The 15,684-nt window shown below is 30.9% G+C and overlaps 2 protein-coding genes across 6 annotated transcripts; one reads left to right on the top strand and one right to left on the bottom strand.

The window, feature by feature from the left end:
• Window positions 1–101: 101 nt before the first annotated feature.
• On the top strand, window positions 102–7,440 carry Erf1 (eukaryotic release factor 1). Of its 4 annotated transcripts, XR_012047204.1 has the most exons (12): window positions 102–395; window positions 630–912; window positions 1,228–1,403; window positions 1,608–1,735; window positions 1,820–1,970; window positions 2,104–2,294; window positions 2,420–2,549; window positions 2,725–2,945; window positions 3,057–3,204; window positions 3,757–3,869; window positions 6,339–6,355; window positions 7,237–7,440. XR_012047204.1 is itself a non-coding variant. In XM_072897828.1 (11 exons), the coding sequence occupies exons 2-10, from the start codon at window positions 827–829 to the stop codon at window positions 3,834–3,836; spliced, it is 1,311 nt and encodes a 436-aa protein (XP_072753929.1). In that variant the 5' UTR covers window positions 102–395; window positions 630–826; the 3' UTR covers window positions 3,837–3,869; window positions 7,237–7,440. The 4 variants fall into 4 exon arrangements, 3 of the variants coding, with proteins under 3 accessions (XP_072753929.1, XP_072753918.1, XP_072753911.1); XM_072897828.1 differs by lacking the exon at window positions 6,339–6,355; XM_072897817.1 differs by lacking the exons at window positions 3,757–3,869; window positions 6,339–6,355 and having other exon boundaries at window positions 107–395; window positions 634–912.
• Window positions 7,441–11,152: 3,712 nt separating this feature from the next.
• Window positions 11,153–14,319, bottom strand: Mcm10 (minichromosome maintenance 10 homolog). Of its 2 annotated transcripts, none has more exons than XM_072897743.1 (2): window positions 13,998–14,319; window positions 11,153–13,746 (listed from the first exon to the last, which is right to left on the bottom strand). In XM_072897743.1, the coding sequence occupies exon 2, from the start codon at window positions 13,734–13,736 to the stop codon at window positions 11,508–11,510; it is 2,229 nt and encodes a 742-aa protein (XP_072753844.1). In that variant the 5' UTR covers window positions 13,737–13,746; window positions 13,998–14,319; the 3' UTR covers window positions 11,153–11,507. The 2 variants fall into 2 exon arrangements, with proteins under 2 accessions (XP_072753844.1, XP_072753852.1); XM_072897751.1 differs by having other exon boundaries at window positions 14,086–14,319.
• Window positions 14,320–15,684: the final 1,365 nt, after the last annotated feature.

The following is a 15,684-nucleotide window of genomic DNA, read 5'->3' as shown; positions in this document are numbered from 1 at the left end:
AAGGCACAAGGCAAGGCAGAGGGCAGAGACAGAAGGCGCAACGCACAACTGGCATCTGGCATAAGGTGGTGCGTGGTGCGTGAATGCGCGCGCCAATCAATGTGAACGCGGCTTGCGGCCGAGTTACGCTCGTGTGCGACTGGGCGGCCTCGAGGTCTTTTTGTGCTTCCCATTTTGTCTCGTCTCGTGGGGCGGCACGTCCATCGTGGTCCACTGACGTTTCCGCTGTGCTGTGCTCTGTGCCCATCGCATGGCCGACGTGTGCATTCCGAGGCTCGCGTGGTACTCGCTGTGTCACGAGCTGTGTCGCCGTTGAAGAGGGCCATCCCGCCGCACCGTCATCCGTCATCCGCATCGGCGCACCTAATCGCATCGTGTAACGATCTCCCGAAAAAGTGAGTGAACAAAAGGAACAGCCGCGTGCGAAAGTGGCCGTTCTAAAGCGCGTGCTTAAACGTTTAATGCCCGCGCGCGCGCGACATTGGGCGGAGAGAATGAACGGACGACCGCCCCTGCGTTGAATAGCTATGTCGACCACGTTTCGCCGTGGTTGATATAATCCGGTACGAACTGGATCGGTGCGGTATCTCGTAGCTATCTATAATATTCCGATCGTGTAATTTTCGTAGAAAGAAACCCGCCGCACACGGTTCTCCCGGCTACGTCGACGCGCGGGCCACATTGCCTGCTCGTCACCGTCGTCGCCGTCATCGTCGTCGTCATCGTCCACCAACGGACGAGCTAGAGTGCACGCGACAGCGATAAATCCCCAGCATCGGGCACGTTGTAACACTGCGACCACGCGTCCTCACGCACACCAGCAGCGATGTCGAACGAGGAGACCTCCGCCGACCGCAATGTCGAGATCTGGAAAATCAAAAAGCTCATAAAGAGCCTCGAGATGGCCAGGGGGTAAGTAGGTCGACGCCAACGTGTCTTTTACTGTCAGCTGTTACTATCGCGCGGGCCATCCTGACATATGGCTTCGCGGAGCATGTGCTCGTTTGCCGTGCACTGTGTTTAAAGTTCAAAGGGTGCACTTTTATTATAACCAATAGGTGTATTACCCCTTATTAATTTTTAGTTTTCTCAAAAATTTTTATGTTGTAGAAAAAGTTATAAGTTTTGTATAATTAATGGCTTACGTAAGAAGATTTCTCCGCAGCAATCTTTTAATTGATTTTCAGCAGTGCTTAAATATTATAAAAGATGTATATGTCTTTGCAGGAATGGTACAAGTATGATTTCATTAATCATACCTCCAAAGGACCAAATATCAAGAGTAAGCAAGATGTTGGCAGATGAATTTGGCACAGCATCGAATATTAAGTCACGTGTAAATAGATTATCTGTTTTGGGTGCAATCACATCAGTACAGCATAGGCTAAAGCTATATACTAAAGGTAATTATATTTGTTATTTATATTAAAATATATTTAATTACTAATACAACAGAGTATTGATGATGAGAAGTTTTATCTAGTTTTATGTACAGCTGCAATATATTTAATTCTTTGTAAATGTAGGAAAATATATTTAAGTTATTTATTATATGTGCAATATTACAATTTATGACTGTTAATAATAGATATTAATATATTTTTTAGTGCCTCCAAATGGCCTGGTAATTTATTGTGGAACTATCGTAACAGAAGAAGGGAAAGAAAAAAAAGTCAACATCGATTTTGAACCTTTCAAGCCTATTAATACTTCTTTATATCTTTGTGATAATAAGGTATGTTTTGTAGTATTCTAATTTGCATATATATATTGCTATATTTATACATTATTTTTGTATAAATTATGTTGCATTTTGTAGTTTCATACAGAAGCACTCACAGCGTTACTTGCTGATGATAACAAATTTGGTTTTATTGTAATGGATGGTAATGGAGCGTTGTTTGGCACGTTGCAAGGCAATACACGTGAAGTATTACATAAATTCACTGTGGACCTTCCCAAGAAACATGGTATGTGTGTATAATATATTCAAGCACTGAAAAAAAATATTAAAATCATTTGTTTTTATCATTAAACTTTCAAAAATGTATATAAGATAGATTGGATATATGAACTAGATGTTATAAAAGTTATTAATTTTAGGTAGAGGTGGTCAATCTGCGCTCCGTTTCGCCCGATTACGTATGGAAAAACGGCATAATTATGTTCGAAAAGTAGCTGAAGTCGCTACTCAATTATACATCACTAATGATAAACCTAATATCGCTGGATTGATTCTCGCGGGTAGTGCTGATTTTAAGACAGAACTTAGTCAATCCGATATGTTTGATCCAGTAAGTAATATTTATTCATTAATGTATTATTTTCACTTTATTTCTTAATATATTTTTGTTTATAAATATAGCAAGATAAAAATAGGAATTATTTTTTTAAATAATAACATGTGATTTTTTTTCAGAGATTGCAAGCTAAGGTTATAAAACTAGTTGATGTATCGTATGGTGGTGAAAATGGTTTTAACCAGGCCATTGAATTAGCAGCCGAATCTTTGCAAAATGTGAAGTTTATCCAAGAGAAAAAGTTGATTGGTAAAGATATTTATGTACTAATTATACATAATAATATAATTATATATCTTTGCAAAATGTGAAGTTTATCCAAGAGAAAAAGTTGATTGGTAAAGATATTTATGTACTAATCATATATAAAATATAATTATATATATGTATAATGATATGTATTATTCATTTCTTTCTTAATTAGGTCGTTACTTTGATGAAATTTCTCAAGAAACTGGCAAGTACTGTTTTGGTGTAGAAGACACATTGAGAGCCTTAGAATTAGGTAGTGTCGAAACTCTAATCTGTTGGGAGAACTTAGATATTCAACGATACGTTTTGAAAAATCACACAAACGCAGAAGAGAAAGTATTGCACTTAACGCCAGAACAAGAAAAGGACAAGACTCACTTCACGGATAAGGAGGTGAATATCTAAATAATGCTACAAGATAGGAATATATTTTTTGATTATTTTCCAATTCTTTTTAAAATAAAGTATCTTATCTCTAATATATCTTTGCTCCTGTTTTCATAGAGCGGGGTAGAACTGGAACTTGTAGAGTGTCAACCATTGCTCGAATGGCTCGCGAACAATTACAAGAGTTTTGGTGCTACCTTGGAAATTATCACCGACAAATCGCAAGAAGGATCCCAATTTGTCAGAGGTTTTGGTGGCATTGGAGGTGAGTCTCTTTTATATATATGCTTATTATCATCATCATTTATAATTTTATGAGACAGATACCTACATATATATATATATATATATATATATAAAACTTTACAACATCTATATATATATATTTATATATATATATATTTCCCTTATGTACTATAAAATGTATATATACACCAAGTGGTTTCAAGAAAATAAAGCACATAATAAGTGAAAAAGGATTAAAAAACATAAGAGGAATAGTAAATAAAATTAAAACTAAATAAAAGTATTAAAAATATTTTAATACTTATATATTCTCACAAAACATTCTAAATAATATCGTGTAAATGCTAGGCTTTTTCTAGTGCAATTTTCACATTTGACTTGCTGTAAAAACTTTATACACATTGACAAGTTATGGTGCGTTGTATAGTTGCGTTTTTTTGGGCACACAATATCCTCGAAAGTCAATAGAGATTAATGTTACGTCGCTAGACGCGAGCAAAGATTATTTTTGCATGGAAAGTAAATTTCATCAAACTGACATTAACTATGGAGTATATATGTTGGTGCATAGGAATCCTCCGCTACAAAGTTGATTTCCAGTCACTGCAGGCTGATGAGCCTCTTGATGATGTTGACCTCGATGATTACTAATTTCATCCGTGAATTACTCAGAATATCAACCAGGTAGCTCTTTCTCTGTCTTGCGTGCGTTCTCACTTACATTTCGTGTATCATAGAACATATTATTTGCAAAACTGGACAAATTTATCATTTTGATTTTACTCTTGCATTATAAGTATTTGATAATATAAATGTAAACAATAAAATTCAAGTAAATAGATTATCTATTGTATAACTCTCCAACTACATATAATTAACCAAATTTCTTGTTAAGATATTTCTACTTATATAATCTTATATAAGCTTCATACCCGAGAAAATGCTTAGTCTTGTTCTCTTTTTAATAACATAATACTGCTTTTTATTAATAACATACTATTGCACAAGAAAATTTAGCCTATTATAACTAATTATATAAGTTTGATGTTATATAAGTTTAAGATCTATATAAAAAATTACACACACACGTACATTGTTTGATAGTATGAAAAAGATTTATATATATTTGTGTATGTGTGTGTGTGTGTGTGCGTGTGAGGGGTATTATGCTTTTTGTGATTAATTAAAATATAAAGATAAATTTGTCCAAAAAAATTCAGTTTCTTCCATTGGGTTTCTCACTAAATAGTTTGTTTCTTTTTTGTGCAGATCTGTAGTATATATATATGCATATATGTCTCTCTCAAAATAATTTTGGATGTGGTAATAGATGTTTTTAGTTCATGTTTATCAAGGGTAAAATGTTTATTGTTTTCATAAATAAAAAAAAGCCTGAGAACAACACCTTCGTTGTTTTTTTTTCTTTCTTGATGGTAAATGCAAATAAAGAAAATCTTGTGTATGTATATATACACATATATCTACAAATAACTCTATATTTATATATGGGGTGAGTTGAAACCTTTCAGTTCCTCTATCCTATTTTTTATACCGTATCGTTAGATCTGTACACTGTTAGTCTCATAATTCGAAAAGTAGATATAGAAATACACAGTGGTTGATTCAATGGAAAGATAATATATGCTTGATATCTCAAATATACCGTCACGTACTTTCATATTCGTTTAACACATTTCATCTTTGAACAGCAAAAAAAAAAAATATACGGTAACATCATATTCACCGAAAACCCGTTGTGAACGAAAGGTCGTACACGAGAATGTTATAAATAAACTGATTAATAACGCTTTTAAATGTCAATGTGAGCTTCTCTAGCCATGACACAAGTTTCGTTATCATTACTAAAAATTAACTACTTATTGTATATTGTCCTATCTAAAAATATCGATATTTATCTTACTGACCAAGATGATTTTTTTAAATATACAGGATCTTATATACATATATACTATACCTGATAATTCTTGATTCATTACTCACTAAGTATATATTACATAAGAGTTTTGCTGAATGGAAACATACATGCAGTGTGCGCATATATATATCTGATTTTCAACTACCAAACACCATTATGTTTCTTTTATTACACTATAGTATATATTATAGTATATAAACATTTGGTTTTCCTGTGCACGATATTCTTTATAATATTTACCATCAGTCCTTTTACACAAGTAAGATTCTATATTATGCATTTGACATGATTCTGATATATATTTTCTTGATTTTATTTTTCTGCCACTTTTCTATACATGCAATATTTATGTTGCAAGAATTTACTTTTGTAATTATGCTATAGACATTGTATAAAGTGGACTATACATTTATAATCGTGACATTAGATTGTAATACGCGCATGTATATCTTTTCAATATAGTGATGTACTTCAGTCTCTATGTGTTATTTCAAATACGAATTTAATAATTCGAAATCAACTTAGCGTATTATTTTACCAGTGTTATTTTATCACATTTATTCTATTAATAAAAAGAGATTTTCAATTTTCTCTTTAGATGTTTTTCTTGTTTAAATTATTGCCATTTTCATAAATATTTATAATAAAATTTGTATTGTAATGTGAATAGTTAAAAAAAGATAGTAATCGATAAGAATTAAAATTATAGTCTTATAATAAAAATTATATTAAATAATTAATAAGTTATGTTATATTAAAATTTTATATCACAGCTCGATATATTTTTGTACTGATGTACGCTTTATCCATGCTTATATACAATATAAAATAGAAAACTATAATATAATATCAGTTTTAATACACATTTTCAATGATTATACCTGCATGTTAAATAATAAGAATTGTAAAGACTGAGTTTATTATCACAGATAATATATAGATATTAATGTACTTTATTTAATAAAGTATAATTAAATAAAAAATATATCGAAAATTAAATGCAAATATGAACGTTTCCACGTATGATGTGGAAAAGGAGAAATGTTATCTCTGATAATGAATATATGTATTTATATATGATATCTATAAGTATATTTATATAGCTCTCTCATATATATAGCAATTGCTTAAAATTTAATAAGTGTTTTTAGAAATAATTAAAAAAAATATTTAATATATATCTCTTCAAGTACTAATCGGCATTTTATTTCTATTAGCTTGCATATTGGGAAAGGTACAATACTTGTTCTTTATTAATTATTAATTATATAATAAAAATTAAAATATATATTATATATAATAAAAATTAAAAATCGATATATCGATATACAGTTATCACACAGTTTACAATGTGATAAGTAATATTTTCTTTTATACATTTATTGAAATTTCGTTAATTTTTTAATATGTTATAATTTTATATTACAGTTTTATAATTTTATAGTACACATAGTTTTTTCACACAAACGTACATATATAGTTTTATACTTTATTAATATTTATTTAAAGACTGATTTATGACAAATTTTATTAATACAAGATTGCTTTCGTTATTTCTTTTATTATTGTCATTACAGTCACGCTAAAACGTATAATATTCTAAATTTACATAGACATGTAATATTAATTTACATCGCGCCTTCATAATGATATAATTTTTAATGTCATAATAAAATGTTTAACTAATCATAATTCGTTTTTTTCTGTCTATGAATAATGCTTTTTTTGAATTATAAATAGTTTTTCTATCTGCTTTTTTTTGAGTTTTAAATACGTTTTACTATATTACAAATGCAATATAAAAAGTACATTTCCTATTTTGGAAAACATTGTTAATAAAATGCCAATTTATTTTCATTTTATATAATTTAGCAGATTAATGCCGTAGATATTATGCTGTAAATTGTGTATTTTTAATTATTTCTTTATGTATTTGCTTATTTATCTTGTTTCATTTCAGTATTTCAGTTTGTCTTTGCTATCAATTTAATAATGAGTTTACGCGTATAAAAATATAAAAGTAAACGTATATTTTATGTTTTAGCAAAGAAAATCTTTAAATGAGAAATAATCGTCATTATCCAGCACATATTTCTTAAAATATATATTTTTCAGGTATCTTGCGGTACAAGGTGGACTTTCAAAGTATGCAGTTGGATGACATCGAAATCGATAGCTTTGATTTGGACGATTACTAAGTCCATGACTCGGCCGATATTTAGTTTTTTTAAACAAATAAAATCATTAAAAGGCTTCAATGAGCAATAATTGGGTTCTTATTTATTTTAAAATGACAATAGTGTTAACAATAAACAATATTTGGAACATTTCCGCACTTGTGCTTCTTCAGCCAAAACATAAAAATTTATACTCTTAGTACTCCATGGTAAGATAAAAAATGGCAAGATCACGAGAGGCTATTTGTATAAGACAAAAATTTGATCTGTTACAAATCGATAACATATTTCTTTTTTCCTTCTTATTCATGTCATTCACTTCAAAGAAAAAATTGTTGACCAATAAGTCAAGTTTAAAATTAAGTGCATATAAAATATGAAGTCATATCATATGTAGTTCAGAGAAAATGATTTGATTTGAATCGCGTGATCAAATAACACATAGGAGAAGTAATTATATCAATATATAAAATCTATTGGCCAAATTGTGACAAAATTGAACGAAGCAAATGAAAAAAAATAGTCAAAAATTAGTAATAAATAAAGAATTGACAAGATATATATTAAAGTTAGAGTATAGCCTCTTGTGAGATAGTTTTGTGCAAGCGGTTGGACGCTAAGTCAGTTAGTTATTTTAACTTTGCTGGAGGGACATTAGTATACGTTCTCTTTTACATACTGTCCCAAGAGAGAAGCATAGACGGGCATGTTTCAAAATTTCATACAAATTATCATACAATGCAGTACGTACAATATCACGAAATTATTGTCTAGAATTTATCGAATTTATCAAACCGATCGTAAAATCGAAAGAGAGACGCACCAGCTGATATAATTCATGACGTAGCTGATATAATTCATGTCTACGAAAAAAAGGCAATTCGAAGACTGTGACACTTAGTTAAGCCAGCTTAATACCTGCCTACTCTCATAACATTCACCACCTTGTATTACGATTTATGGTCCTTAATTATTTACATAGGGATTTGTTTAAAAAACTATACTACATGCTCTACAGTGCCGAATACAAATGTTGTATAATATATGATAATCCGGTTGTAATTTTATATTAAATTGATGTTTATCATCTTATCATAGATTTTACGAGGAATGAGTATTTGAACTACAGGAGCGACTGTATAGCATTATTTTGTTCAGATACAATCCTGGAAGAAGAGCTGTAATAAACTGATTATTATGAACATACATTACGTATATTCTACACCGATTTGAAAAATTCATATAACGATAACGAAAAAGAGTTCTGTAAATAGATGTCAATTTTTAAAAACGGCACAGTTGCCTTAGACATAAGTTGAGGTCGCGTACACGATCCACGGAGTAAATGAAGTATTTCCGTCTTATGCAGTGATACACACTTGTAAACATAAGGACAGATAATTCCTCGCAATTCTACATTGCTCCGTTGCTGGCTCTTGGCTCTTAGATTTTTGTACATTCACACAATTGTACATAAGAAACGCTTCGCAAAAATATATTGAAGTAACTTTTTCATTGTTATAGTGGTGCACTTCAATAAAAAGGAAGATATTCCCTGCAATATTTAAATGGCAGTTATATTGGAGATATTACAAAATTTATTTTAACAATGTTAATTTAATTCGCTTATTCTCGTATGATGCCTTTGTAATTAACGATGCTATGTATGTATAAATGTGGAAAGAATGTAACGTGCAATTTTGGTGAAGTATTCTTTATGAAAGAATATTGTATAGAGAGCAAGAGGGTTCTCACAGTCTCGAATATTGTGAGTCTGCCGACGAAGTGTACTATTAATGATGTATTTACATTATATTTGTGTATATCATTCTGATGTACACCTTGCACAGAGATAAAAACAAGCGCAGAAGAGAGCTTCATCAAAGTGGAACGTTCGAGAGAGATTCAATTTTGCGATATGTGCACAACGAATTTCAGAGTGGCGCGATGATTCGAATTGTATCTGTGTATTGTCTCTCAAGACACCCAGATGTTAATTACCGGCTTAACGTTTCTTCAAACTTTTATATGTAAACATCTCACTAGGAGTCTAGCTAATTATTTATTTCTATACATTGGTGCGACTTCGTTTCTGCTTAAGCAGAATATCTGATTTAAGTAATCTGATGCAAGATAGAATAAATTAAGAACTTGATAAATATCAATTATTGAAAGTGAGAGAGAAAGAGTGAAAAGAGAATGAGCGCAAGAAACAGAGAATAGGAAAAGCTTTGTAATCTTTGTCTAAATGTAAAAGTACACAGAAATGTCGTCCACGCGAGTTGCTTTAACAATCGAATCGATGACGTACTTAGATTATGGCTTGCCTTTCTGATCTCTGCAAGCATAATCTGTTTATATATTCGTCATTGATTATTTTGTTCCCACGTGTTTTGTCAGTGAAATATGTCCTTTAATCGAAACTAGTTTCCTTAATACTTGATTAGATTTCATATCTGACAGCAATATACGAAAACGTAATCGTAAAAGTTTTTTAATCAATTCAATTCTATATCATGGATATTATTTATTATAATGCTTCACGCTTTTTCGTATATATATGTACTACATTGGAATTGTGCTATCTTACAGTAAAGTCTGTTTTTGATAGATTACAAGCATATATGATATGGGATTATAGGACCGGGAAAGAAATTTTCGATGGTATTGCTGTTCATTTCCTGTGAGATCTATGCTCTGTCAGGTGATGAAAAGGAAGATTGAAATAATAATCTAAAAACATTCCATATACATATACCTATATGCATTAATGTGAAATGATAGAAAAAAAGATCGTTTTTTTGAAAGAAAACATAGTATATAACATCTATTAATATAACTTCTTATTCATATATGCATATGAAAATTATATATATATATATATATATTTTAAATTTTAATATATAATTTCTTTGGGAACAATTATGTATTAACAAATATGTGACAGTTATGATAAATCTATAAGCTATAATACAGTTATAATGTATTAAAGCGACAAAATTTTTTTAAATAATTAATATTTCATTTGTAAGTAATACTCTCAAGTTTATCGAATAATTATTATTTCTAATCTTCCTTTTTCATCACGCATATTTTACTCGACGAAGTTTTATATACAAGGAAGAGAGTAACGTGTCATTGTAATATAAAATGCCGAACAGAATTGTGGACAACCATAGGATATTAAACAGTATATGAGTGAAAAAATACAATCTATGTTTCTCATACAAACAGATAGTTATTAATGTCCGTAGTTATTACATTGACATAACACGTCGCGGAAAATCCAACTTATTGTTAGATTGGTTTTAAATTCATTATTATATCTTATATAATATTGATCCATGATAGCTTATGTCAATGCAATGCTTTCGGACCCCAATTACAGTTCTTTATGTTTAGAAATCTGCTGATTATCTTTTTACATAATTCATATCTTTCTTGTATGAAGGAAGGGAACAGAGTACTTTTCTTGTCAGGAGACGTGTATGAGAAAATTTTATCGAACGGGAACGGAAGTAATGATTCTCTCCTCAGCCTAAACATAAACCTCAGACGTAATTTAGTGAAGCACGTAATCGAGATGATGTTTTTTATACGATTGTTGTACCTGGTTGTATATCAAAACGTTTCTGCTCGCTGTGTACATTTGGGACGGAGAAAATTCGATGTATTTCATTTCGGAAATGTGCAAGAGATACACTCTTAGGATTTCTTTATATTTGTACATTTTTCATAAAGTGAAAAAAAAAAAGAAAAGAAAATTGATAATACTGACAATAAACAAAAGGATATCAAATGCTCTGTATTTGTAGATTCTAAGATATAAAATACATAAGAGTAAGTATATATCAGTCGCAGTAAGCAAGATTAGTGTCGCTCTATTAATTTTATATATTTCGATAATTAATAGTTTGATTCAGATAGTAAATTCATGATCTCTAAATTTTTTCTGTATTTTCATTATATATAGATATAAATTAAAATATAATAGTTATTAATGAATTAATATATCTTAACAGTAATATAACAGTAGCATATTCCAATGCCATTTGATTTTTTATGTTCTCTCTAGACGAACATTTTATCGCTAATGTACATAAAACACTAGCAGTCTACATCCAGATAAATTTTTTTCATTTTTTACATTTTTCTATATAAACATTTACAACTGATTAATTTAACAAGAATATCAGTTGATTGAATTTACTAATCTTTATCCGGGACGAGAAGGTTGAGATTCGCGTCTTTCACTATCGAACCTAGGAACTTCTCTTCAGCACCGCGTATGGATAAAGTTTCTGTGGCGATAACGGTCTTTCTCTCATCCATCATTGCCGCCCTGGCCCAATTCGAGCTGTTGCATTTACTGCAGCTGTGCGATGGCATACGATTCAGACTGACAGTCCGGTTACCACAATCGGCGCACTTGAAGAACCTCTTAATCGCGTCGATTACACGCAACGGATGTCTCTGTTCCTTACACATGTCTGATGCTGAGAAGGCCGTGTATTTACATATTGCACACTTCACAGCTTTGCAATTCACTTTGAAAGTATTCATCATCTTCTCTTCCATTTTTTCTTTCATTTCTAATTTGTTAAAGTATTTCTCCTTTTCTTCATCATAAGATTTCTCAATCAAATCTGTATGCGAAGACTTGGCTTCTAGAATTTCTTTGAATTTGTCACTTATATTTATCTTTTTTGCATTCCGTTCTTCCTGCTCATCATTCTGCCTCTGACGTTTCACGTTTTTAGTCACCTTCTTTTTTGAACTCATATGTATTGGATTGGGATCATTTACTTTGATTTTCCCATGCTCCTGCACCCACTTGATCGCGTTCATCTTGGCACTACGAATTTGTTGCTTGGTGATGGGCTCGGAGAAATCTATCGTACCTTGGCTACATCCCACTCCCAGTCGTGGGTTTGAAGACAAAGAAGTTAAACTGATTTTTTTATCTATGTGATTGCTTTTAGGTTTGCTTGGTGTATAATTACTTTCTTTTGATTGGACTGACCTGGAGACAGGATTGCACAAAACTGGTCCATTAGGCGTCGATTGTACTATTACTTGTTTCGAGGGTTGCCAGCCTCTCAATTTATTGAGTCGTTCGAAATCTTTACTCGACTGTTTTTTACTCAGTTCCACAGCGACTTCCTTCTTTTTAGTATCCACATTGATTTCTGGTTTCAAATCATTTTTTGTTTTTTTAATACTATTGTCTGAAGCAGCTTCAGATAGTAATTCCAAACGCGCGCGATCCTTCTCGTATTGTTTCTCGTTGCGTTTAGCCAGCACTGGTACAAACGGTGCCAGGCCGTTGTAAGGCTTTCGTGTACCAGTTTGCTTGTTCATGCGTTTTAACGCATCCCCGGTGAATCCATATGCATTGTTGCTCGACTGTAGGTCTGCTCGTCGTGCACATTTTTTATATTCCTGTTTAACGTGATAGACACAGAATTCGCATCGACTTGTATTTACAATCGCAGTGCACGGATCGCCGTTCTTTTTGATCGATTTGCATTTACCCATATCCTTGGATCTACCAAAAATCATCAGTCTCTGAGGATTGTCGATTGATAAAGTTGCTTGATCGATGTTGTCCTTACTCTCGAGCACATTCGGATTGAGGATACCTATCACACTGCCAGTGATTGTTTTCCATAATTGCTTGTAGGCATTACTGAATAAAAAGATGGACACAGTCTTCAAATCGTCAGACAAATCGCTTATTTTCCAGATGCAGTAAGAAGTTCCCTTCTGCGAGGTTTTTGTAGCTGATTTATTGATTAATACACCAGCAATTACCCAGTCATTATGTATATGGTCAGAAATAATGTGATTCTTTACTCTTGATATTGTTACAGCTATCTTGTCTTTCATGCGTTCTTTCAATTCAGTAGAAGATATGAAAGGACTAATTATTCTTATTCCAAAGAAGGGATCACTATACACATCCTTTGTAATACTAATGCTATCCTTTATGGCATTATTAAAATCAAAAGTCTTATTTTTATTATTAAAAATATTGTTGTGCTGTAACTTTACAGGTTGTTCAGTCTTCTGAGAGGATTGCTCTTTTAACAGTTGCTTTATTTCACGCCCATAGTTGGAATATTTTTGCTCTTCAAAATAACGTCTATCTTCATCATCCGAGGAATCAAGCTTGTCATCATAAGATTCATTGGTAATTTTTTCATTAACTGGTTTATCTTCATTCTTTACATTACAAGGCTTAGAATCTAAGAAATTAAACTGCAATTCTGTTAAAGTCTTCTTCTGTTCCAGTGATTTAGATTGCTCAGGCTGTTTAGGTTCTTCAGGATACTCAGACTGCTCAATATTGTTTTCTTCAACATCTGTTTCTTCAATATCATTTGATATTAGATTATTTAAGATATCCAGATCAGAATCACTGTCCTCGTGCTCCATATTTTAAATTCTAAAAAGATAAATATATATTTAATATTTATAAATATATTGATTAAATTATAAATTATATTTAAGTTTATTTTGTTGATTACATTAGAACTAAAGGTGTAATTTAGAGAAAAAAACATATTTGTATATGTCTATAAAAATAAAGCAGTGTCAAATATTTAGTTAATCAATGATCTTTTAAGTGGCATTGTAAGAACTTAATATTAAATTTATAGTTATAATTTATATAAAAATATTTACATAAAATTATACCTTGAAAATAAAAATGAATTTCCCAATAAAAGTTCAAAACTAATAGATCAGCTGGCGCCTATGGTAATAGATTATAGATGTGACTAACCTGGCTTTCCTATTATTTTTGTACTTTACAATATTAAAAATGTTATAAAAATATTATTGCTATTATCATAAGAATCAATGCGTAAACTTTTCTAACTCACAATCATTCATATGTTATTCACAAATTTTTAGACAATAATTCTGTATATATGTAAAACTATTTACACGTGTATACACAACACATTCGCCAATTTACCCGCCAATTCTCAATAGATGATCCAAAGCATAAACATATAAAATACATAGACATTAAAACGTATATCAAGTATTATACTAGCCAATCATAGCCATTCCTCTAAAGAATGGAGTAGCTGTGATTGGCCAGTTGGCCAATCGCAAGTGTATAGCCAAATCGAGCCTATCCGAAAGAAAGGAACCAAAGAAGATACATACAAGTGGACAAGATGCATATCTCACTTACGTCTATCTCTGAAACTTTCCTTTGGTTATACAGCTAATGCTCGCTCTGTCTCAGTATTTAATATGTCTATGATGTAAAGCCACGAGGTTATTTGCGCAGACGTGTTGAATTATTTGCTTCGATTGATTCGATATATCGAGAATCGCAGTGTTGCATTTAGATTTTGAATCGTGATAAATCTAAATCAATTTCACGTCGCGACAAATCGTAGAGTTGTATTCAAATCGCTTCGTATAATGTATTTTTCGTGTCGATTGTTACTGTCTAAAAGTGAATCTCTATGCAAAGAATTGTCGCGAGCGTCTCTTGTAAAGTGACGGATATTGGCGTTGTAACACATTCTGCGTCGCATCACTGCTGTTTCACGTCACTTCGATATCGACCAACTGCTTATCAAAATACAGTGAAAACACAATTGATGTATAATCGTTTTAAGTATGTACACATTTTTTCATTGTTCTATAATTAATTCCATACTTTTCTATCTTTTCTGATTTTACTGCACTTTATGCATCTATGAAATGTGTTATTGAAAAGTCATAATTACGATATATATATATATATATATATATATATATATATATATATATGTATATGTATATATATATATATATATATATATATATATATATATATATATATAAAGAATTTTAGTCAAATTCACAATCGTATTTATTTTCTGAGAGTCTCAGATTAATGATTAGAATAATAGACAATAATAGACAATAAAGTTTTTACCAATCTTGTCTCTGAAAAAATTTTCGGAGTTAAAAAATTAAATATAATATTAGTTATTATATTGTGATTATATACTTTCATCAAAATCAATTTAGAGGCTATATATAATAATAAATTTTAATTAAATTACATAGATTTATTTATTGGTTTGAACAATAGTACTTTTTCTTACTTTTTTATTGAAAATTTATTAATTTTCCGTGGATTATTATTTCTGATATACATATATGAGGTATACATATTTAGTATACATATATAATAGGTTAATGCTTATTCCAATAATTTATTTCTAGTTAAATATAATACTTAACATTTCAATAATAATTAATAATGAAATATATGTAGTTTATTTGATTACATGTGTTATGAGAGAAATATGGCAATTGAAATTATTATAGGGGTTTGTATTATATGGTTTAACAAATTAATTTACATATCTCA

This window comes from Anoplolepis gracilipes, chromosome 1, assembly GCF_047496725.1.
Source record: "Anoplolepis gracilipes chromosome 1, ASM4749672v1, whole genome shotgun sequence".
In the NCBI taxonomy this organism is placed as follows: Eukaryota; Metazoa; Arthropoda; class Insecta; order Hymenoptera; family Formicidae; genus Anoplolepis; species Anoplolepis gracilipes.
Note: the sequence above shows the minus strand (reverse complement) of the source record. Positions and strands in the feature narration are given on the sequence as shown.